The 25,349-nt window shown below is 42.4% G+C and overlaps 1 protein-coding gene across 1 annotated transcript in view; it reads left to right on the top strand.

The window, feature by feature from the left end:
• The window catches only part of LOC141141228 (tenascin-X-like), a 167,616-nt gene that overhangs the window by 13,785 nt on the left and 128,482 nt on the right, over positions 1–25,349 (top strand). The window contains exons 10-12 of the mRNA XM_073628914.1: positions 6,040–6,294; positions 12,346–12,600; positions 17,323–17,574. Of these exons, the coding sequence (XP_073485015.1) occupies positions 6,040–6,294; positions 12,346–12,600; positions 17,323–17,574 (762 nt within the window). The remainder of the gene's footprint in view (positions 1–6,039; positions 6,295–12,345; positions 12,601–17,322; positions 17,575–25,349) is intronic.

Below are 25,349 nucleotides of genomic sequence, written 5' to 3'. Positions count from 1 at the left end.
AACTACATTTGCCCATGAGGCTTATGCACTCTGCAGTGTTGTTGGGCATTATGGGAAATGTAGTACCAAAACATCAGGGGTGCCAAGATTCGCCATCACTGCTATGCCTTATTGGTATTACATTGGTCTCTCAGCTTATTAAAAAATAAAACTTTTTATTATATAAGCATTGAAAGTGCACTTGGAAGTAAAGTCGCTGTAGATCTAAGGGGGACATACAAGGGAAATAAAACACAGCATTTTAGCTTGCACATGATGGATGATAAAATATAAGCATTTCCTGGGTTCTTCCTGATGGATGGTGACATTACCCTTGCCTTATGGATGCAAGCAGAGGCCAGGGTAAGGTATATATCCTACCCACGTGCATTTTTAATTATATATTTTATCCTTTTATCCCAATCCTGCTCCCAAACAATAACATTAAAGGGGAGTATTTGTGCAGTATTTGTAGCTGCTGACTTTTAATTTTTTTTTTTTCGGTGGAACTCAGCTTTAACCACTCACCAACCGCTCCGCATACATAAACTGCGGGGTGGCGGCTCTCCTGCGTGAAATCACGTACAGGTACGTGATTTCGCTCTTCCGGGTCTGGGGGGGCGCACTCGTGCCATCGGCAACCCGCTCCCACTGTAATTGGACACAGCGAGGACAGAACAGCGGGCCCGACGAACCCAATGTCCGCCGGGGCCCGCCAATCGTTCCAGAGAGAGGCAGAACGGCGGTCTGTGACAAGGAAAGGTAGAGTTTCTGTGTTTCTGCTAAGCAGGATCTCTGTCTTCCCACAGTTAGAGCATCCCCCACACAGTTAGAAAGCACCCCCTAGGGACACATTTAACCTCCCTGGCGGTATGATTATTTCGGATTTTAGGTGCTGAAAGCGGTACCATTATTTTGCATGGAAATTTGGCGTTTTATATTGTAGGTCTGTAAATCTTAACAATAACACACTTAAATCTGTCCAAACCAGAGTCTAGTAGATATCCCGGGTATGATAAAGTTTGAAACACAAAAACATAAATTATAATATAATAAATAAAAATAAATAATTAAAAAAAATTTAAAAAAATAGTAATAAAATAAATTTCCCCACAATTCACTATCGCTCAATTCTTCAAGTGTTCTAATTTACTATCGCTGTTTTCTAGCTGGTCTAAAGCCACTATTGACGTAAAGGGACACTTTTTGGTTGCTATGGACAATCTCCAGTTTCCAGGCAGAAAGAACAGTGTATATCACTGGCATGGGCCAGAGCACTGGGGACAAAAGGGATGTGAAATCATTTCATACAGTACTGTAATCTGTAAGATTACAGTACTGTATGTGTTATGATTTTTACTTTTTTTTTAATTTGCCGCCAGGCTCCGCCCCCGTGCGTCGCGCCGCTCGCAGGGAACGGAGCCTGGCACGGAGAGGCTTCGGAGGAGGACGGAGCCCTCGGACACTGCGGGGGACATCGCAGGATCCCGGGGACAAGGTAAGTAACGCCGCCCCAGGATCCTGCAATGCGATCCCGAGTGTGGCTCGGGGTTACCGCTAATGGTACTGAATTTTAACCCCGAGCCACACTCGGGAAAACCGCCAGGGAGGCTACATCTTTGAGCACCCCTGATGTTAACCCCTTCCCTGCCATTGTCATTAGTATAGTGACATTGCATATTTTTTAGCACTGATCACTGTATTGGTGTCACTGGTCCCTAAAAAGTGTCAAAAGTGTCACTTAGGGTGTTATTTACTAAAGGCAGATCCACTTTGCACTACAAGTGCACTTGAAAATGCACTGAAAGTGCACTTGGAAGTAAAGTCACTATAGATCCGAGGGGGACATGCAAGGGAGATAAAAAACAGCATTTTAGCTTGCACATGATTGGATGATAAAATCAGCAGAGCTTCACCACATTTCATAGCATTCCCTCAGATCTACAGTGATCTACAGCGTCTGCACTTACAAGTGCACTTTCAGTGCACTTGTAGTGCAAAGTGGATTTGCCTTTAGTAAATCAACCCCTTAGTGTCCGATTTGTCCACCGCAATGTTGCACTCCCGCTATAAGTTGCTGATCACCACCATTACTAGTAAAAAACATAAATAAATACAAATTCTGTAAAACTATTCCTTAGTTTGTAGACGCTATACATTTTACCAAGTTACCAAAGACATGTAGCAGAATACATATTGTTCTAAATTGATTCCATTTTTTTTATTGGATATGTTTTAAATCAGAAAGTAAGAAATATGTTTTGCTTTTAGCACAAAAAAATAAAAACCGCAGAGGTGATCAAATATCACCAAAAGAAAGCTCTATTAATGGAAAAAAAAGGACATCAATTTTATTTGGGTACAGCATCGCCCGACTACGCAATTGGCAGTTAAAGTAACGCAGTGCCGTATCGCAAAAGATGACCTGTTCATGAAGGGGGGTAAACCTTCCGGATCTGAAGTGGTTAACCACTTCCCACCCGACCTATAACAGAATGACGGCCGGACGGTGGTTCTGTTATCCTGACTGGGCGTTATCCTGACTGGGCGTCATATGACGTCCAGCAAAATAACATGCTGGTGTGTGACTGTGGGGGCACGCAGCGCGGTGATCAGTGGTGCTGTGTGTCACTCTGACACACTGCATCTCCGATCGTAGTAAGGAGCCTCTGACAGAGGCTCCTTACCACGTGATCAGCTGTGACCAATCACAGCTGATCAGCTGATCACAGCGTGAACCAGGAAGTGCTGGTAACCGGTTTTCCTTAGTTCGCGCTGACAGGGAGAGCCGATCGGCTGGTCTCCCTGTCAGCGGGGGGGGGGGTCTGTGCTGATAATCAGCACATTGATTATCAGCACAGCCCCATCAGATGTGCCACTAACAGTGCCCATCAGCTGCCAGTCAGTGCTCCATCAGAAACGCATGTCAGTGCTCATCAAAGTGCCGATAAGTGCCCACAACAGTGCCAATCAGTGCCCACCACAGTGCCAATCAGTGCCCACCACAGTGCCAATAAGTGCCCATCAGGAAAACCTGTCAGTACCTCATCATCAGTGCTTCCCATCAGTGCCATCTATTAGTGTTCATCAGTGCCACCTGTCAGTGCCAATCAGTGCCACCTATCAGTGCCCATCAGTGCTGCCTATCATTGCCCATCAGTTCCGCCAGTCAGTGCCTATCAGTGCCGCTTATCACAAAAGATGACTTGTTCATGAAGGGGGTTAAACCTTCCGAATCTGAAGTGGTTAACCACTTCCCGCTTAGCCTATAGCAGAATGATGGCCGGTTGGTGGTTCTGTTATCCTGACTGGGTGTCATATGACGTCCAGCAGGATAACATGCCGATAACATGCAGGGGTGCGCAGCGATCAGTGGTTCTGTGTGTCACTCTAACACACGGCATCTCCGATCTGACAGAGGCTCCTTACCACGTGATCAGGCTTTCCTTGGTTTGCGCTGACAAGGAGAGCCCATCGGCGACTCTCCCTGTCAGAGGGGGGTCTGTGCTGATAATCAGCACATTGATTATCAGCACAGCCCCATCAGATGTGCCACCAACAGTGCCCATCAGCTGCCAGTCAGTGCCCCATCAGAAACGCCTGTCAGTGCCCATCAAAGTGTCAATAAGTGCCCACAACAGTGCCAATCAGTGCCCATCAGGAAAACCTGTCAGTACCTCATCATCAGTGCTGCCCATCAGTGCCATCTATTAGTGTCCATCAATGCCAATCAGTGCCGCCTATCAGTACCAATCAGTGCTGCCTATCAGTGCCCATCAGGGCCGCCTGTCAGTGCCCATCAGTGCGGTCTATCAATGCTGCCTATCAGTGCCCATCAGTGCTGCATATCAGTACCGCCTACCGGTGCCCATCAGTGCTGCATATCAGAGTTGCCTATCAGTTCCCAACAATTCTACATATCAATGCCTCCTCATCAGTGCCCATCAGTGCCACCTTATCAGTACCAACTCATCAGTGCCCATCAGTGCCGCCTCATCAGTGACCATCAGGGAAGGAGAAAACAAAATTTTATAACAAAAACAAAGAAAATTTTTTTTTTTTAAATTTCGGTCTTTTTTAGCAAAGAATTGATCAAATACCACCAAAAGAAAGCTCTATTTGTGGGAAGAAAATGATAAAAATTTAGTTTGCGTTCAGTGCTGAATGACCGCACAATTGTCATTCAAAGTGCGACAGTGCTGAAAGCTGAAAATTGTCCTGGGCAGGAAGGGGGAAAGTGCCCCTTATTGAAGTGGTTAAACATTACCACTTAAATACCAGGCACTTAGACACCTTCCTGCCCAAGCCAATTTTCAGCTTTCAGCGCTGTTGCAATTTGAATGACAATTGCGCGGTCATGCAACACTGTACCAAAACAAATTTTTAATAATTTTGTTCCCACAAATAGAGCTTTCTTTTGGTGATATTTGATCACCTCTGCAATTTTTATTTTTTGCGCAACAAATAAAAAAATACCAAAAATTAAAAAAAAAACAAGTTTTTCTTTGTTTCTGTTAAATTTTTTTGTAAATAAGTATGTTTTCTTCAATAACGGGCACTGATATGGCTGCACTGATGGGCACTGATAAGGCAGCACTGATGGGCACCAATGAGGTGGCACCAATGAGGTGGCACTGACGGGCACTGATAGGCGGCACTCATAGGTGGCACTGATGGGCACTCATAGGCGGCACTAATGGGCACTCGTAGGCAGCACTGATGGGTACTTATGGGTGGCACTGATAGGTGGTACGGATAGGCACTGATGGGCATGGATGGGCATTGATGGGCACTGATAGGTGGGCACTGATGGGTGGCACTAATAACACTGATGGGTGGCATTGCTGGGCATTACTGATGTCATTTGTTACATAATGGTGACAGTCAGTGCCCATAATCAGCACAGACTCCCCCTGTCAGGAGAGCCGCCGATCAGCTCTCCTCTACTTGCGTCTGTCAGACGTGAATGGGGAAAAGCCGATCAATGGCTTTTCATGTTTACATCGTGATCAGCCATGATTGGACATGGCTGATCACGTGGTAAAGAGCCTCCACGGGCATGCGGCGGCTGTTATCCTGAAGGACATCATATGATGCCCAGTCAGAATAACTGAACCACCGCCCGGCTGTCATTTTGCTATAGGCCGGGTGGGAAGTGGTTAATCAATCTCCTAAATTAAACACAAAATTTCAACTAAATCCATAGCCCTTAACTTGTTCCTTTAATAATAAAAAACTCTGAATTGTCTGTACTTAGTACTATATTCTAGTGTTTCTCAACCTTTTTCCAGTCAAAGTGCCCACTCTTGAGGCACCCCATTCTAAAATTAAAAAAATCGTAACTAATAGTTTTACACAGTGCAAGCTCCACAGACATACACGTAGGACACCCAACATTAAAGGTGATTTATGCTGTGGGACTGACTGATATTCCAGCATTTCTTCTTCCTCATTTTCTCTCACCCTTGCAGCTATTGTGACCCCAATGCTGACAGAGATGGACAGGGGAGGTCAAACAAAGATGCTGTGCAGCTGCCTGATGTCCTTCTTATCAACCAATAACATGAGTGGTTGCTAGGACACTTGTGGCTGGCCTGCACAGCGCCCAAGGTTGTAATGCTGCATAATAAAACCTGTGGATTTGAGTAACAAAAAAGTAGACGTGATCCACCCTCTGGCTTCTACACAATTTATAGGCAATTTTTAGGCATTTTGCCAAGGCATCCCTGAGGAACCCAGAAGGCACCCTGGTTGAAAAAGGCTGCTATAATCTATATGAGGAATAAATACAAGTGTCTGAGACATGTTCTTTCTCAACTAATGCCATTTTCCATCAGCTTCTATATTTCATTTTTTCCACGCAGTTTAGAAAATTTAAATTTAAAAGTTAATTGGCTAAGTTCCAGTTAAGACAAAGGCACGTTTTATTAATTTCCACCAATGTCTTATTGGCAGTGCCTTCCACTCTTGACCACATCTCCTCGATTTTACAGCCTATTTATAATCAACACTTTTTAATACATGGATTAGATAGAAATGTAATTTTTGCCCTCTTTTTAGAACCTGGAATTGTAAAGAACCTGACAATGATGAATGTCACCGCCACTTCTGTATCTCTGAGTTGGGACAAACCAGATGGAAATGCCAGTTCCTATTTTATCCAGATCCTGGAAGAGCCAGCTTTCAATAAGAATGTGACTTCAACCTTTGACACAATAGAAGGCCTGACACCTGGAAATTACACCTTTCTGGTCTCTGCTCTTGTTGGTGATTTTACTGTGCAAGGAGAGATCGTAATTATATCTGCATTTTTACGTGAGTTATTTAGACAGTATGGTGAAATACAAAGAGTTATGTTTATAACACATTGCATTTTAGTATCTGGTTTTTGAAATCTGTAATTTTGTGTTTAATGTATGAGCATCATTCTTGCATTTTTTCCACATAACATTTCATCACCAATAACTTTAAAGCGGACAATCTGCTACAAAAAAAAGGTTCACTTATTTATTTATAGCCCACCCTGTGTCAAAACTGCTGAAAGGTTACTAAATATATTTACCATCCCCCAGCTTCCATACTGCAGGGGGTGAGGTCACCGTCCTTCCAACGAGATCCTGTGGAATGCTGTCACAAGATAATAAACAAAAAAATCAAATAGTTGCGCGCTGCCACCTAGTGAAAAAAAATGTTTCTAAAAAAAGCCGCTGCTATCACCTATGTGTTCCCACATCTACAGCAATACAATATATGAAATCTATGTGATAGCACTGCTTATGAAACTGAATAATAAATGTGACTATACAAACATGAAAACTATGATTGACAACTCTCAATTAACTCCACTCCGTGACTTGTGCTCCCTTCACCGGGTGCAGTGCAAGCTCACCTCCTTCTTTGACCCTAACAGGATCCAACTCGCTCTGAACACAGTATGATTCTCCTTTAGGGATGGGCCGAACACCCCCCAGTTCGGTTCGCAGCAGAACATACGAACAGGCAAAAAATCAGTGCTAACACACGAACACCATTAAAGTTTATGGGACACAAACATGAAAAATCAAAAGTGCTCATTTTAAAGGTACATATGCAAGTTATTGCCATAAAAAGTTTATGGGGACCCGGGTACTGCCTCAGGGGACATGTATCAATGCAAAAAAGTTTTTAAAAATGTCTGTTTTTTTCAGGAGCAGTGATTTTAATAATACTTAAGGTGAAAACAATAAAAATTAAATTATTACTTTAAATATCATGCAAACAATAAAAAGGATATATTGCTTTAAATATTGTGCATGGGGGTCCCCTTAGTCTGCCTGTAAAGTAGCGCATCTTTCCCATGTCTATAACAGTCCCGCAGCAAAATGACATTTCTAAAGGAAAAAATGTCATGTAAAATTGCTTGCGGCTGTAATGTATTGCTGGGTCCCGGCAATATACATAAAAAAATCAATAAAAAAAATCTGGTATGGATATTAAGGGGAACCTCATGCCAAAGTTTAAAAAAATGTCACGGGGGTCCCCCCAAAACCCATACCAGGCCCTTCAGGTCTGTTATGGATATTAAGGGAAACTGTGGGGGTCCCCCTCAAAAATCCCTACCATGCTCTTCAGGTCTGGTATGGATTTTAAGGGGAACCCAACTCCAAAATAAAAAAAATGGTGTGGGGTCCCCCCGAAATCCATACCAGACCCTTATCCGAGCATGCAACCTGGCAGGCCACAGGAAAAGGGGGGACAGGAGCACGCCGCCCCCCTCCTGAACCATACCAGGCCACATGCCCTCAACATGGGGAGGGTGCTTTGGGTTTTTGGGTTTCCCCCCAAAGCACCTTGTCCCCATGTTAATGGGGACAAGGGCCTCATTCCCACAACCCTTGCCCAGTGGTTGTGGGGGTCTGCAGGCGGGGGGCTTATCTGAATCTGGAAGCCCCTTTATGTCATGTGAAGTCGGAGGGGGTGGAGTCACCCATTTACATCACCGGGTGGCCCCACCCTTGACTATATAAAAGCTGTCAAAGCAAAAAGACGGCAGTCGTGGGGACGCCTCCCACGGAGGCAGAGTTTTTCCAAATTTTTCTTCCGGGACCATCGGCGCCGCGATTGAAGATGGATGGACATCGCAGGACACTTTTTTTTTTAAATAAAGGAATTGTCCAAAACTGTCTCCTGTCATTTTTACTTTTTTGACAGTTTTTTTTGGTGAATGGGTAGGGGTACAATGTAACCCTACCCATTCACATAGGAGGGGCAGGATCTTTGGGCCCCCTTGTTAAAGAGGGCTTCCAGATTCTGATAAGTCCCCCGCCCGCAGGCCCCCACAACCACCGGGCAAGGGTTGTGGGGATGAGGCCCTAGTCCCTATCAACATGGGAACAAGGTGCTTTGGGAGGGACCCCAAAACACCCTGCCCATGTTGAGGGCATGTGGCCTGGTATGGTTCAGGAGGGGGGGTACTCTCTGGTCCCTGCATTTTCCTGCGGCCCGCCAGATTGCGTGCTCGGATAAAGGTCTGGTATGGATTTTGGGGGCCCCCCATGCCATTTAAAAAAAAAAAAAATTGGCGTATATACACACACAGTTGCAATAAAAATTATGTGAACCCTTTTGGAATGATATGGATTTCTGCACAAATTGGTCATAAAATGTGATCTGATCTTCATCTAAGTCACAACAATAGACAATGGCAATAGAAGATGGGTGTTGCAACAAGACAACGACCCAAAGCATAGAAGTTAATCAACAACAGAATGGCTTAAACAGAAGAAAATACGCCTTCTGGAGTGGCCCAGTCAGAGTTCTGACCTCAACCCGATTGAGATGCTGGGGCATGACCTCAAGAAACCGATTCACATCGGACATCCCAAGAATATTGCTGAACTAAAACAGTTCTGTAAAGAGGAATGGTCAAGAATTACTCCTGACCGTTGTGCACGTCTTATCTGCAACTACAGGAAACGTTTGGTTGAAGTTATTGCTGCCAAAGGAGGTTCAACCAGTTATTAAATCCAAGGGTTCACATACTTTTTTCACCTGCACTGTGAATGTTTAAATAGTGTGTTCAATAAAAACATGGTCACATTTAATTCTTTGTGTGTTATCAGTTTAAGCAGACTGTGATTGTCTATTGTTGTGACTTAGATGAAGATCAGATCACATTTCATGACCAATTTGTGCAGAACTCCATATCATTCCTAAAGGGTTCACATACTTTTTATTGCAACTGTATATATATATATATATATATATATATATATATATATATATATATATGTATATTTGTATGTATATCAAATACACTGCCTGTACTGACTGAATATAGATTCTACACTGAATATCTAATCTACACTAAATGCAGAGTGTATATATATATATATATATATATATATATATATATATATATATATATATATTAGGCTGTATATAAACAGTGAGGACAGAAATTATTCAGACCCCCCTAATTTTTTCACTCTATTATATTGCAGCCATTTGCCAAAATCATTTAAGTTCATTTTTTTGCCTCATTAATGTACACACTGCACCCCATATTGACAGAAAAACACAGAATTGTTGACATTTTTGCAGATTTATTAAAAAAGAAAAACTGAAATATCACATGGTCCTAAGTATTCAGACCCTTTGCTCAGTATTTAGTAGAAGCACCCTTTTGATCTAATACAGCCATGAGTCTTTTTGGGAAAGATGCAACAAGTTTTTCACACCTGGATTTGGGAATCCTCTGCCATTCCTTCTTGCAGATCCTCTCCAGTTCTGTCAGGTTGGATGGTAAACGTTGGTGGACAGCCATTTTTAGGTCTCTCCAGAGATGCTCAATTGGGTTTAAGTCAGGGCTCTGGCTGGGCCATTCAAGAACAGTCACGGAGTTGTTGTAAAGCCACTGCTTCGTTATTTTAGCTGTGTGCTTAGGGTCATTGTCTTGTTGGAAGGTAAACCTTCGGCCAAGTCTGAGGTCCTGAGCACTCTGGAGAAGGTTTTCGTCCAGGATATCCCTGTACTTGGCCGCATTCATCTTTCCCTCAATTGCAACCAGTCGTCCTGTCCCTGCAGCTGAAAAACACCCCCCAGCATGATGCTGCCACCACCATGCTTCACTGTTGGGACGCTTAGAATTAAGGCCAAAAAGTTCTATCTTGGTCTCATCAAACCAAAGAAACTTATTTCTCACCATCTTGGAGTCCTTCAGGTGTTTTTTTAGCAAACTCCATGCGGCTTTCATGTGCCTTGCACTGAGGAGAGGCTTCCGTCTGGCCACTCTGCCATAAAGCCCCGACTGGTGGAGGGCTGCAGTGATGGTTGACTTTCTACAACTTTCTCCCATCTCCCCACTGCATCTCTGGAGCTCAGCCACAGTAATCGTTGGGTTCTTCTTTACCTCTCTCACCAAGGCTCTTCTCCCCCGATAGCTCAGTTTGGCCGGACGGCCAGCTCTAGGAAGGGTTCTGGTCGTCCCAAACGTCTTCCGATTAAGGATTATGGAAGCCACTGTGCTCTTAGGAACCTTAAGTGCAGCAGAAATTTTTTTGTAACCTTGGCCAGATCTGTGCCTTGCCGCAATTCTGTCTCTGAGCTCTTCAGGCAGTTCATTTGACCTCATGATTCTCATTTGCTCTGACATGCACTGTGAGCAGTAAGGTCTTATATAGACAGGTGTGCGGCTTTCCTATTTAAGTCCAATTAGTATAATCAAACACAGCTGGACTCAAATGCAGGCAGAACCATCTCAAGGATGATCAGAAGAAATGGACAGCACCTGAGTTAAGTGTCACAACAAAGGGTCTGAATACATAGGACCATGTGATATTTCAGTTTTTCTTTTTTAATAAATCTGCAAAAATGTCAACAATTCTGTGTTTTTCTGTCAATATGGGGTGCTGTGTTTACATTAATGAGGAAAAAAATGAACTTAAATGATTTTAGCAAATGGCTGCAATATAACAAAGAGTGAGAAAATTTAAGGGGGTCTGAATACTTTCCGTCCTCACTGTATATATATCAAATACACTGCCTGCACACCACTAACTAAGCTGCCTAATCTCTCTTCATTCATTACACTATATGTGGCTGCCGTGTAAGCAGCAGCCTTATATAGTGTGGGGCGTGGACTTAGCCCTCTGAGCCATGATTGTCCAAATCATGGCTCAGAGGGCTATCAGCAGTGCGCGCTGTGATTGGCCAAAGCATGCAGGTCAGGTGCATGCTTTGGCCAATCATAAGAGGCTAATGCACTGCCATCTCGCAGTGCATTATGGGGTGTTCCGCGGCGCTCGAATTTGCAGCGAACGCCCCATAATGTTGTAAATTCGGCGAACAGGTGAAAACCCGATGTTTGAGTCGAATGTAACGGGGTCATCCCTATTTTCCTTTAAAAGTGGCTCCACATGGCTCTCCAGCAGCTCCAAAACGACATAAAAATCAAGAATGCTTCTTGCAGCTTCACATAATGCACTCACATTTATTTAAATATAATACAGCATAAAAACACAGTCCAGCAGATCTCATGTAATGCTTGTAAATCCCAACACCTTGAGGTGGAGCCTGGCGGTGGGATTTACACGCATTACTATGCTGTGAGCTTGCATTGCACCCGGTGAAGGGAGCACAAGTCACGGAGTGAAGTCAGTTGTGAAGCACGGTTTTCACTGAGAAGTTTTATGTGCACCTTCTATAAGAAGATTTTTATTTATTTATTTTATCTCATATGGACTCTTTATTAACTGTGTGCGCTTATTGATTGTTTGGCACTTTATTTATTGACACGGATACTTAAATACGTATTTCACGTTTGTATAGTCACATTTATTAATAAGTTTCACAAGCAGCGCTATCACAGATTTCATATATTGTGCCACAAGATAATTCTGCAGAACGGTCTGGGAGTATCTTCTCGAGAGATTTTAGGTACTTAGCATTTCCTGGGATCTTATCTAAAGGATTTTTTTTTATTCCACTACAATGTTTTGGATTGAAGGAAGGGGTTTGAATAAATATTTTCTTTTATCCCAATCCTGATCCCAAACAATAACCTGAAACATTAAACAAACTCCTAAAATGAACACAAAATGTCAACCTAATCGATAACTCATAACCTGGTACTTCGACAATAAAATACACTGAATTGTCTGTAATGAATGCTATACTCTATAGGGAGAATTAATAAAAAAGTGTTCTATCTCAACTAATGCCATTGTCCATCAGCTTCTATCTCTAATTTTTCTCACGCAGCTTACAAAATGAAAATGTAAAAGCTGATTAGCTAAGTTTCACACCCCAATGTATTAGCATATTTTATAATCAACACTTTTTAATATATGGATTAAATAGAAGTTATTTTTTTTTCTCCATTTCTAGAACCTGAAGCTGTGATGAACCTGAAAATAGAGAATGTCTCTACCACCTCTATAGCTCTGAGTTGGAGCATACCAGATGGGAAAATCAGTTCTTATTTTATCCAGATCCTCCAAAAGCCAAATTTTACCAAGAATGTAACTACCACTTCAGTCATTATTGAAAACCTGACACCTGGAAATTATTACACCTTCTTGGTCTTTTTAATTACTGCTAATAATGTTCCAGGAAAAATTAATTCAATTTCTGCCTACACAAGTGAGTATAGTTTATATAGAATTTAATAGGTTCATATTAAGGATAGTAATAAATTTAACATATTCATCCTGTTGTTATGCATTATGTCTACATAATACATTCTAGAGCCTGGAGTAATAAAGAATCTGATCACTGAAACGTGTTAACACCTCTTTTATTACTCTATAAAGGACAAAGCAGACATCATAGAGAAAAAATTGGGTTAGCTTCAATTTTTAATTTCTTAAGATATTAGCACAATAGTTTATCATGCGCAACATTTCAGTGTAAAATACAGTTCATTTTAGAGCACGCATATATTACTCAATTTTTGGTAAAATATAAACAGTCCGGTTGTGCTGAGTGAATAGATACCTGACATGTCACGCCTTAAAATTGCATGCACCAATGAAATGATAACAAATTTTAATACTCTAAATTTTCCATAGGCAACTCTTTGAAAGCCCCTACAGGTCATCAGTTTAGAGTTAACTGTAAATAGTGGGCCTAGAATTATTGTTCTCATGCCAGCGTGTGTGGTGACATGTAGCATGTGTAGTGCAATATTCTTTTTTGTGCTTAGAAGCCCCCGATGGGTTTGTATATGTGCATGTATATGACCTCAACAGTTCTACAACAAATGTCAACTACAACAAATGATACAATTAAATGCCTGATACCTGGAAACTTTTACACCTTCCTGGTCTCTGTTAATATATGCAATTTCTAACTAAAACCTAAAATACCACTTTTTGAGTGGTGTGATCAATTGTTATTCAAAGGTAGTTTTTTGTGGAGATGCTAATGACCGTGTGAGTTTAGATTCTGTAGGGGATCATAAACCCTTTCCATGATCAGAGGCCACTAAAGCATGGATGCCCACGACAAATTTAGGAAAGTCATTATGCAATGGTGAAAGTGTAATTAAATCCAAAATATTGTTTTTGTTTAGATTTGGATTGAATTGTGGACAGGATCAGGGCAGCCATCAGAAACTTTAGGCCTGCCCCCCCCCCCCCCCCCCGGCCTGACCACCAACATTCCCCAGGGCCTGCCCACTAGCCGTCCCACCAAATCCACCCACTAGCCATCCCACTAAGCGCTTCAGTGCACACACTTTTCATTTAACACTCATACAACGTCATGTATGAAAATGCACAGTGTATTATAGGTCATCAGTGCTTTTATGGTTTAACAGTAGGAAATTATATTTTGCCCAAAAGAGACACCCCAATCCAGCAGCTGTACGCGCGCAGCCCCCCTCACACCTGTACGCTTGCAGCCCCCCCCACACCTGTACGCTCGCAGCCCCTCCTCACACTTGTATGCTATCAGCCCCCTCACACTTGTACGCTCTCAGCCCCCACACACCTGTACGATCATAGCCCCCCTTACACCTGTACGCTTGCAGCCCCCCTCACACCTGTATGCTCGCAGCCCCCCTCAGACCTGTACACTCGCAGCCCCCTTAACACCTGTACACTCGCAGCACCCCTCACATCTGTACGCTCTCAGCTCCCTCACACCTGTATGCTCTTAGCCCCCTCACACCTGTACGCTCGCAGCCCCCCCTCACACCTGTATGCTTGCAGCCCCCCTCACTACTGTACACTCACAGGCCCCTTACACCTGTAGGCTCGCAGCCCCCTCACACCTGTATGCTTGCAGCCCCCCTCACACCTATATGCTCGCCGCCCCCCTCACACCTATACTCTTGCAGCCCCCTCACACCTATATGCTCGAAGCCCCCTTCACACCTGTACGCTCGCACCCCCCTTACACCTGTATGCTCGCAGCCCCCCTCACACCTATATACTCGCAGCCCCCCTCACACTTGTATGCTCTCAGCCCCCCCTCACACCTGTATGCTCTCAGCCTCCCTCACAAATGTGTGCTCGCAGCCACCCTTCACACCTGTACGCTCTCAGCCCCCCTCACAGTTGTATGCACTCAGCCCCCCTCACACCTGTACGCTCGCAGCCCCCCTCTCACTTGTACTCTCTCAACCCCCTCACACCTGTATGCTCTCAGCCCCCTCACACCTGTACGCTCGCAGCCCCCCTTCACATCTGTATGCTTGCAGCCCCCCTCACACCTGTTTGCTCTCAGCCCCCTCACACCTGTACGCTCGCAGCCCCCCTCACACCTGTACGCTCGCAGCCCCCCTCACACCTGTACGCTCGCAGCCCCCCTCACACCTGTATGCTCGCAGCCCCCCTCACACCTGTACGCTCGCAGCTCCCCTCACACCTGTATGCATGCAGCCCCCCTCACACCTGTACATTCGCAGCTCCCCTCACACCTGTATGCATGCAGCCCCCCTCACACCTGTACATTCGCAGCTCCCCTCACACCTGTATGCACGCAGCCCATTAACACCTGTACGGTCTCAGTCCTCTCACATGTGTATATATGACACACACATATACACAGACAAACATATATGCAAACAGACACACACACATTCACACAGACACACACACATGTACACAGACACACACACATGTTCACAGACACACACACATGTTCACAGACATGTACACACACATGTACACACACACAAACACAGACATGTACACATTCACACACACATACATACACAGCCACAGACTAGTAGACATTCACACACAAACACACACATGTACACAGACACAGACATGTACACAGTGCTTAGCCACTTAAGGGCCGAGCCTCTTTCTGAGATTTGGTGTTTACAAGTTAAAATCATTTTTTTTTTTTTTGCTAGAAAATTACTTAGAACCCCCAAACATTATATATTGTTTTTTTTTTCTAACACCCTAGAGAATAAAATGGCGGTTGTTGCAATACTTTCTGTCACTCCGTATTTGCGCATTGGTCTTACAAGCGCACTTTTTTTGGAAAAAATACACTTTATTGCATTAAAAAATAAGACAACAGTAAAGTTAGCCCATTTTTTTTTTTTTTATATTGTGAAAGATGATGTTACGCTGAGTAAATTGATACCCAACATGTCATTCAAAATTACGCCCTCTCGTGGAATGGTGATAAACTCTTACCCTTAAAAATCTCCTTACGCAATGTTTAAAAAATTCTACAGGTTGCATGTTTTGAGTTACAGAGGAGGTCTAGGGACAGAATTATTGCTCTCGCTCTAACGATTACGGTGATACCTCACATGTGTGGTTTGAACACTGTTTTCATATGTGGGCACTACTCACGTATGTGTTTGCTTCTGCACGCAAGCTCGGCAGGACGGAGCACGTTAAAAAAATTCTTTCTTTTTTTTCTTATTTATTTTACTATTTATTTTTTATTTTTACACTGTTCTTTTAAAAAAAAAATATTGTGTCACTTTTATTTCTATTACAAGGAATGTAAACATCCCTTGCAATAGAAAATAAGCATAACAGGACCTCTTAACCTCTGAAATATGAGATCTGGGGTCAAAAAGACCTCAGATCTCATATTTACACTAAAATGCAATACAAAAAATGTTGTTTAAAAGAAAAAAAAGTCCCTTTAAGAGCTATGGGCGGAAGTGACGTTTTGACGTCGCTTCCACCCTGCAATGGTATGGAGCTGGTAAATAGAAAATATATAGTGTAGCGCTGTGTGTGTAAATATTATGAAGTGAAAAATACAGTGAACTAGGCTCGAGCCATCTCTGAATGGCCAGCAAATGGGCTAAAATAATTCAAAATTGCATAAGAGTAACTGAATACAATCAAAAGTGCACTGAGTGCTACACAATAACATGTAAAATATTGTGATTATAATAAACCAGTGAAAAAACAATGTGGTAACAGAAACAAATTATAAATAGGTAAAAAATCAACCAAAAAAGTCCATAGATGTTGAGAATTGTGTTCCTAGTAAAAATCAAAAACCACCACCAAAAGTCTCTGAGGGTTAACTGATGAAAACAACAATGGAAAGCTTCTGGTAGATGGAAAAAATAGAACACCAAATGAATGAAACGTCTAAATATGTGACAGGACCATCACCGGAGCATCAGAGGAGGCTTACCGGAAACAGGTGACTTGAGAAGACATACGTCTTACAAGTCTCAGAAAGCTTATTTAGCTGCCAGGGCTGGCGAGATGGATCATCAGGTATCCTCAGCTTCAGATGGGGGGGGGAGGAAGGATCTCGTCACAGCTTTGACCGTCCAGACGTTTCAACAGGCCAACCGGATGTTTTTAGATACCATGAGAGAAATAAAGCTCACATGGCATGATATCGTTTAAAAAAACATTCATTTATTAAAATAATAAAAGGGACACTCACATGATAGGAGATCGTAAAACAGCTCAAAATGTATCAGTCGCGGTGATCGTAAGGGGTCCACCCAACATGTTTCGGCTAACGAGCCTTCATCTGGTATGGAGCTGGGTGGGGCCATCTTCCCCTCACTCAGCTCCATACCACACGCGGAAAAGGACCCAATTGCCTCTGTCGCTGCCCGCGGCTCCGGTAAGTGGCGGAGGGCACCGGAGAGCGGCAGGAGGGGGGCCCTCTCCCGCCACTTTTATCTGAAACTGGACCGCTCACTGAAGAAGAGGATACCGGGGTTATGGTAGCTAGCAACAATATTTCTCTTCATATACATATATCGGCGTGAGCCAGTCCGGAAGTGATTAGTATCCATGTGTAAAATGGCATACATTCCTCCTAATGGTTGTGGTAAATATAATTTAGTCAGTCACATCCTTGGAAATGGGGTTTTCTGTAATATCATTCCATTTTCTGTCTACTTTGTAGTACCTGAGGTTGTGAAGAACCTGAACACAGAGAATATCACCACCACTTCTATATCTCTGCGCTGGGAGAAACCAGATGGAAATGCCATCTTTTATTTCATTCAGATCCTGGGAGAGCCATCTTTCAATAGCAATGTAACCACAACTTTTGAGATTATTGAAGGCCTGACACCTGGAAATTATTACACCTTCCTTGTCTCTACCTTTGTTAATAATATCCAAGGCAACAGCTCAGTAATAGCTAACTATACACGTGAGTATCAAGCTTTATGCAGGCCACACACATATCAACTTTTGTTAGAACTGTCCCTTCAACTTCTTATATACTAGAAGGCCTGACACCTGGAAATTAGTACACCTTCCTGGTCTCTGGTTTTGTTAATAATGTTGACAGTGTGTAAAAAAAAGATTGTGAAAAAAAACACATTTTATTTAATTTCTTAATTTTCCCAAAAATTGCGACAAAAAATTACAACTTCAAAAAACACACCATGTTCCAGTTCCGCAACAAACTTCTCATTAAGGTTTGCAAAATAACACAAACAGATATAATATTCTTATGTCTTATCTCAACCCTACATTAATGTAGTACTCCTACTGGGTATTGTAGCCAAAAACACCAGTGCTGCAAATAATGAAAAAATTGTGCAAAAATGTGCAAATCAGCAAAAATAGATTAAACATTAATCAATACAGTGGTAAAGTGAAAAAAACAATCAAATTTACTGACTTGATTTTCATATAATAGTGTCCATTAAAAACAAATATTCAATTTCTACCTTTAGAGATGAGACACATGTAATATTACTGTTTGCAAGTCTTAATGTAGTTATATTATTCTTGTAATTTTGAAGCATGGCGCCACTTCAAATTTGTAAACAATTGCATTTTTAGATATGGGGACGCATTGGGGGTTATTTACGAAAGGCAAATCCATTTTGCACTACAAGTGCACTGCAAGTGCACTTGAAAGTGCACTGAAAGTGCACTTGGAAGTGCAGTCGCTGTAGATCCGATGGGGACATGCAAGTAAAATAAAAAAAACAGCATTTTAGCTTGTACATGATTGGATGCTAAAATCAGCAGAGCTTCCCCTCATTTCAGATCTACCCCTCAGATTTGCAGCAACTGCACTTCCAAGTACACTTTTAGTGCACTTGCAGTGTACTTGTAGTACAAAGTGGATTTGCCTTTCTAAAATAACCCCCATTGTTAAGTTGTGAGCAGCTGCTTCCTATTTCTTATATTACCGTAAGTGGTAGCACAATAGCATTCTACACCTACAAAAAACTTGCCATTCTTCTTACTAAATACCTTGGACTGTCAACTTTTCAAAAAGAGGTCATTTGGGGGATATTTGTACTGTCCTTGTATTTTAGAGCCTCAAGAAATGAGAGAGGCTTTCATTACATCAGGATTGATCGTTTTTTAAATATATATACTATAATTTGTAGACTCTATAACTTTCACACAGACTAAATAATAAACACTGATTTGTTTTTGTTTTTTTTTTTTTTACCAAAGGAATGTAGCAGTATACATTTTGGCCTAAATTTATGAAGAACGATTGTTTGCCTAAATGGCCTGATTTACTACTGTGTTAGGTGAAGTGAATCTGTATTAATTTTAAACATGTTATCATGGGAAGAAGAGCTACAACTTTTGTATATTCTGAACATGATCAGATGTTTGTGTCCACATTGCTTCACCTTATTTTATTATACCTTACCTCACTAAATACTTTTCTCAGCCAGTGACATCTGAATTCCTTGCTCTGTAATTCTAAAACGTGTATCTAAACCAAATTTATTTTGGATAGACTGATGAGGTATTAGTGACCATGTCAGATTTTTTTTTTTAATTGCTGAAGCATCTCCAGTAGAGAAATGCATTCATAATATTTGTCCTAGTGACCAGCAGAAGTACTGAAAGTGAGGGAGAATACAAAGTTGTCACCAGAACAGGAATAGAGGGGGACAGTGGCATAGCGTGGGGGGTGCAGGGGGTGCCGTGGCCCCGGGCGCGATATTTGGGGGGGCGCCAGTATGTGTCACTGGCTGCCTCCTCCTAATTTCTAATTCTGTGTCCCTGGGCTCCGGCCGCCATGTTAAGTGTCCGGCGCCCTGTGATTGGGTGTATGGGGGGTCATGTGAGGCGTAGGGCTGGCCTGTCCTCGATCGCTCCTGAAGTCCCGCCTCCGCACGTGACCCCCCATACGCCCAATCACAGGGCGCTGGACACTGAACATGGCAGCAAGCAGAGCGCAGGGGAGAGAAGAATGTGAGCCACCGCTGTGTTCTCCTCCTCATCAGGATTGATGCAGCCAGGATAAGAAGGTGAGTGAGAGTCTTGTTACTGGCTGGGGGGGGGCGAGAGAGAGACTGTAGGCAGGACAGTGTAGTGTAGTATAGTATGGAGGTCAGTGTGGTGGTCACTATGGGGGGGCAGTGTAGTATAGTGGTCAGTATAGTGGTTAGTATAGTATAGTGGTTAGCATAGTGGTCAGTATAGTGTAGTTTAGTATGGAGGTCAGTGTAGTGTAGTATAGTGGTTAGTATGGTGGTTAGTGTAGTGGACAGTGTAGTGTAGTATAGTGGTTAGTGTAGTATGGTGGTCAGTATAGTGGTTAGTGTAGTATAGTATACTGGTTAGTATAGTGGTCAGTATAGTGTAGTTTAGTATGGAGGTCAGTGTAGTGTAGTGGACAGTGTAGTATAGTGGACAGTGTAGTATGGTGGTCAGTATAGTGTAGAATAGTGGACGGTGTAGTGTAGTGGTTAGTGTAGTGGACAGTGTAGTATAGTGGACAGTATAGTGTAGTATGGTGGTCAGTGTAGTATGGTGGTCAGTGTAGTATAGTGGACAGTGTAGTATGGTGGTCAGTGTAGTGTAGTATAGTGGTCAGTGTAGTATGGTGGTCAGTATAGTGTAGTATAGTGGACAGTGTAGTATGGTGGTCAGTGTAGTGTAATTTAGTGGTCAGTGTAGTATAGTGGTCAGTGTAGTGTAGTATAGTGGACAGTGTAGTATGGTGGTCAGTATAGTGTAGTATAGTGGACAGTGTAGTGGTTAGTGTAGTGGACAGTACAGTATAGTGGACAGTATAGTGTAGTATAGTGGACAGTGTAGTATGGTGGTCAGTGTAGTATAGTGGACAGTATAGTATAGTGGACAGTGTAGTATGGTGGTCAGTATAGTGTAGTATAGTGGACAGTGTAGTGTAGTGGTTAGTGTAGTGGACAGTGTAGTATAGTGGACAGTATAGTGTAGTATGGTGGTCAGTGTAGTATGGTGGTCAGTGTAGTATAGTGGACAGTGTAGTATGGTGGTCAGTGTAGTGTAGTATAGTGGTCAGTGTAGTATAGTGGTCAGTGTAGTGTAGTATAGTGGACAGTGTAGTATGGTGGTCAGTATAGTGTAGTATAGTGGACAGTGTAGTGGTTAGTGTAGTGGACAGTACAGTATAGTGGACAGTATAGTGTAGTATAGTGGACAGTGTAGTATGGTGGTCAGTGTAGTATAGTGGACAGTATAGTATAGTGGTCAGTGTAGTATAGTGGTCAGTGTAGTGTAGTGGACAGTGTAGTATAGTGGACAGTGTAGTATGGTGGTCAGTGTAGTATAGTGGACAGTGTAGTATGGTGGTCAGTGTAGTGTAGTATAGTGGTCAGTGTAGTGTAGTATAGTGGTTAGTGTAGTGGACAGTGTAGTATAGTGGTCAGTGTAGTATAGTGGACAGTATAGTATAGTGGACAGTGTAGTATAGTGGTCAGTGTAGTATAGTGGACAGTGTAGTATGGTGGTCAGTGTAGTATGGTGGTCAGTGTAGTATAGTGGACAGTGTAGTATAGTGGACAGTGTAATATGGTGGTCAGTATAGTGTAGTATAGTGGACAGTGTAGTATGGTGGTCAGTGTAGTGTAGTATAGTGGTCAGTGTAGTATAGTGGACAGTGTAGTATGGTGGTTAGTGTAGTGTAGTATAGTGGTCAGTGTAGTATAGTGGACATTGTAGTATGGTGGTCAGTATAGTGTAGTATAGTGGACAGTGTAGTGGACAGTACAGTATAGTGGACAGTGTACTATAGTGGACAGTATAGTGTAGTATAGTGGTCAGTGTAGTATAGTGGACAGTGTAGTATGGTGGTCAGTGTAGTGTAGTATAGTGGACAGTGTAGTGGTTAGTGTAGTGGACAGTACAGTATAGTGGACAGTGTACTATAGTGGACAGTATAGTGTAGTATAGTGGTCAGTGTAGTATAGTGGACAGTGTAGTATGGTGGTCAGTATAGTGTAGTATAGTGGACAGTGTAGTGGTTAGTGTAGTGGACAGTACAGTATAGTGGACAGTATAGTGTAGCATAGTGGACAGTGTAGTATGGTGGTCAGTGTAGTATAGTGGACAGTATAGTATAGTGGTCAGTGTAGTATAGTGGTCAGTGTAGTGTAGTGGACAGTGTAGTATAGTGGACAGTGTAGTATGGTGGTCAGTGTAGTATAGTGGACAGTGTAGTATGGTGGTCAGTGTAGTGTAGTATAGTGGTCAGTGTAGTGTAGTATAGTGGTTAGTGTAGTGGACAGTGTAGTATAGTGGTCAGTGTAGTATAGTGGACAGTATAGTATAGTGGACAGTGTAGTATAGTGGTCAGTGTAGTATAGTGGACAGTGTAGTATGGTGGTCAGTATAGTATGGTGGTCAGTGTAGTATAGTGGACAGTGTAGTATAGTGGACAGTGTAATATGGTGGTCAGTATAGTGTAGTATAGTGGACAGTGTAGTATGGTGGTCAGTGTAGTGTAGTATAGTGGTCAGTGTAGTATAGTGGACAGTGTAGTATGGTGGTCAGTGTAGTGTAGTATAGTGGTCAGTGTAGTATAGTGGACAGTGTAGTATGGTGGTCAGTATAGTGTAGTATAGTGGACAGTGTAGTGGACAGTACAGTATAGTGGACAGTGTACTATAGTGGACAGTATAGTGTAGTATAGTGGTCAGTGTAGTATAGTGGACAGTGTAGTATGGTGGTCAGTGTAGTGTAGTATAGTGGACAGTGTAGTGGTTAGTGTAGTGGACAGTACAGTATAGTGGACAGTGTACTATAGTGGACAGTATAGTGCAGTATAGTGGTCAGTGTAGTATAGTGGACAGTGTAGTATGGTGGTCAGTGTAGTGTAGTATAGTGGTCAGTGTAGTGTAGTATAGTGGACAGTGTAGTGTAGTGGTTAGTGTAGTGGACAGTGTAGTATAGTGGTCAGTGTAGTATAGTGGACAGTATAGTGTAGTGGACAGTGTAGTATGGTGGTCAGTGTAGTATAGTGGTCAGTGTAGTATAGTGGACAGTGTAGTATGGTGGTCAGTGTAGTATAGTGGTCAGTGTAGTATAGTGGACAGTGTAGTATAGTGGACAGTGTAGTATAGTGGCCAGTGTAGTGTAGTATAGTGGTCAGTGTAGTATGGTGGTCAGTATAGTGTAGTATAGTGGTCAGTGTAGTATAGTGGACAGTGTAGTATGGTGGTCAGTATAGTGTAGTATAGTGGACAGTGTAGTATGGTGGTCAGTATAGTGTAGTATAGTGGTCAGTGTAGTATAGTGGACAGTGTAGTATAGTGGTCAGTGTAGTATGGTGGTCAGTATAGTGTAGTATAGTGGACAGTGTAGTATGGTGGTCAGTATAGTGTAGTATAGTGGACAGTGTAGTGTAGTATGGTGGTCAGTATAGTGTAGTATAGTGGTCAGTGTAGTATGGTGGTCAGTATAGTGTAGTATAGTGGACAGTGTAGTATAGTGGACAGTGTAGTATGGTGGTCAGTATAGTGGACAGTGTAGTGTAGTATAGTGGACAGTGTAGTATGGTGCTCAGTATAGTGTAGTATAGTGGTCAGTGTAGTATGGTGGTCAAGTGTAGTGTAGTATAGTGGTCAGTGTAGTATGGTGGTCAAGTGTAGTGTAGTATAGTGGTCAGTGTAATGTAGTATAGTGGACAGTGTAGTATAGTGGACAGTGTAGTGTAGTATAGTGGTCAGTATAGTGGACAGTGTAGTATGGTGGTCAGTATAGTGGACAGTGTAGTGGTCAGTGTAGTGGTAAGTGTAATATAGTAGACAGTATAGTGGTCAGTATAGTATAGTGGTCAGTGTAGTGGACAATGTAGTGTAGTGGTCAGTATAGGAATCAGGTAGGTCAGTACTATTGTATTTGAAGGGACTCAGGGATAGCTAAAAGTCCGCAGGTTAGGGGCGCAAATTACTTGCCTTGCCCCGGGTGCTGACAACCCACGCTACGCCACTGGAGGGGGAATCTTACAACAGGGACACCTTTTCAGTGACAACTTTGTAAGTGGGATTTTTCAAAATATTGGTTAAAGTAGGAAAGAGCTAAAGCCTCTGCTAGATGTCCTTGCTGCCTTTGTGCCCACAGGAATAATTTCCCTTAATTTCCTGTTCTAGTGAGAAAGATTGGACATTTGGAAATTATCTCCCTAAAATCTCCTATTTCACACATTTGTTGCCCTGGTGTCACAGGAATCAGAAGGGAAATGTGCCCTTCTGGTTCACATATTGTAGCAAAAGCTTACAAAATGTGAACCATTCCTTCACAAAATAAAAAAGGTGGGGGAACTTTGAATTAGCTAATAACGAAATGTATGACAGATAATTTCTCTCCACTTTATAGTTCCTGCAGTAGTAAAGAACCTAAGGGTAGACTATGTCACCACCTTTTCTATAACCTTTTCTATATCTCTGAGCTGGGAGAAACAAGAAGGATATGCCAGTTCATATTTCATCCAGATCCTGGGAGATTCACTTTCCAGTTGAACTGTGACTACAACTTTTGATACAATAGAAGGCCTGATACCTGGAAATAATTACACCTTCCTGGTTTCTACTCTCATTGGTGTTTCAAACGTACAAGGTCGAGCTAACCTTATATTTGCATATACAGGTGAGTTGACCACTTGCCAACCACCTAACTGAGAATTTACGTAATTACTTTGACATTTAATACCGGGGTTATGGCTGCAGCTAGATGCCATAATCCGGGTGTTGAAATTTCCCTCAGGCGCCAGTCCTTCTGGTAAAAGTAATCCGATCGGCTATTTAGCCGCTGGATTCTGGATTCACAAATATACATTATTCTGCCCACTGCTGCCACCCTGTAGCAGTAACAGTACTATAGGGCGGTCCGCAAGTGGTCAAGCAGTGCTGAATCCTAAGTTAGTGTAGTTAACACATATCCAATGGGGAAGTGTATATGAGGAAGTGTATTTGCTAATGATGATGGGCAGCATAGTGGCCAAGTGGTTAGCATCTCCATCTAGCAGCATTAGGAACATTGGTTCAAATCCCAACCACAAAACCACCTGCATGGGGTTTGCATTTTCTCCATGTGCCTGCATGGGTTTTCCCCCACACTCCACAGACATGCTGGTAGCCTGGTAGGTTAATTGGCTCCTGTCTAAAATTGGCCCTAATGTATGAATGTGAGTTAGGGACCTTAGATTGTAAGCTCCTTAAGGGCAGGGACCAAATCAAATGTATAATATATATGTAAAGCAATGCGTAAACTGATGATACTATATAAGTACCTGTAATAAACAAATTAGAGTTAAGTGGTTATTAACTGTAGCATAATCTCTAGTAGACCATGCTGTTGCTAATTGGAACTAGTAGGGGCAAACAATGGGAAAACTTTAGGTAGCACAGTTCCTAAGCCATTCGATTTTTATATTATATTTATATATATATTTATATTCTTTATATTTACTGCTGTAGAGAGAGAAAACGTGCATCCGTACACAAATTGAATGGTGACACAATAATAATAAATGGAGCAACAAACAACTAAGTAGATATCCTTTCAAAACAAGCTCAATTGAAGTAATAATGTGTTGCGTTCAACCAAAATTGATCAACATAAAATGACTGTTCATAAACATAAATAACTATAAAAATCATATACAGTCTACACAATGAAATATAAAGTGACTGTGCAGAGGACCTTATTTTGTTACCGCACAGTGCTGTATCTTTG

Source organism: Aquarana catesbeiana, linkage group LG04 (genome assembly GCF_042186555.1).
Source record: "Aquarana catesbeiana isolate 2022-GZ linkage group LG04, ASM4218655v1, whole genome shotgun sequence".
NCBI lineage: Eukaryota > Metazoa > Chordata > Amphibia > Anura > Ranidae > Aquarana > Aquarana catesbeiana.
Note: the sequence above shows the minus strand (reverse complement) of the source record. Positions and strands in the feature narration are given on the sequence as shown.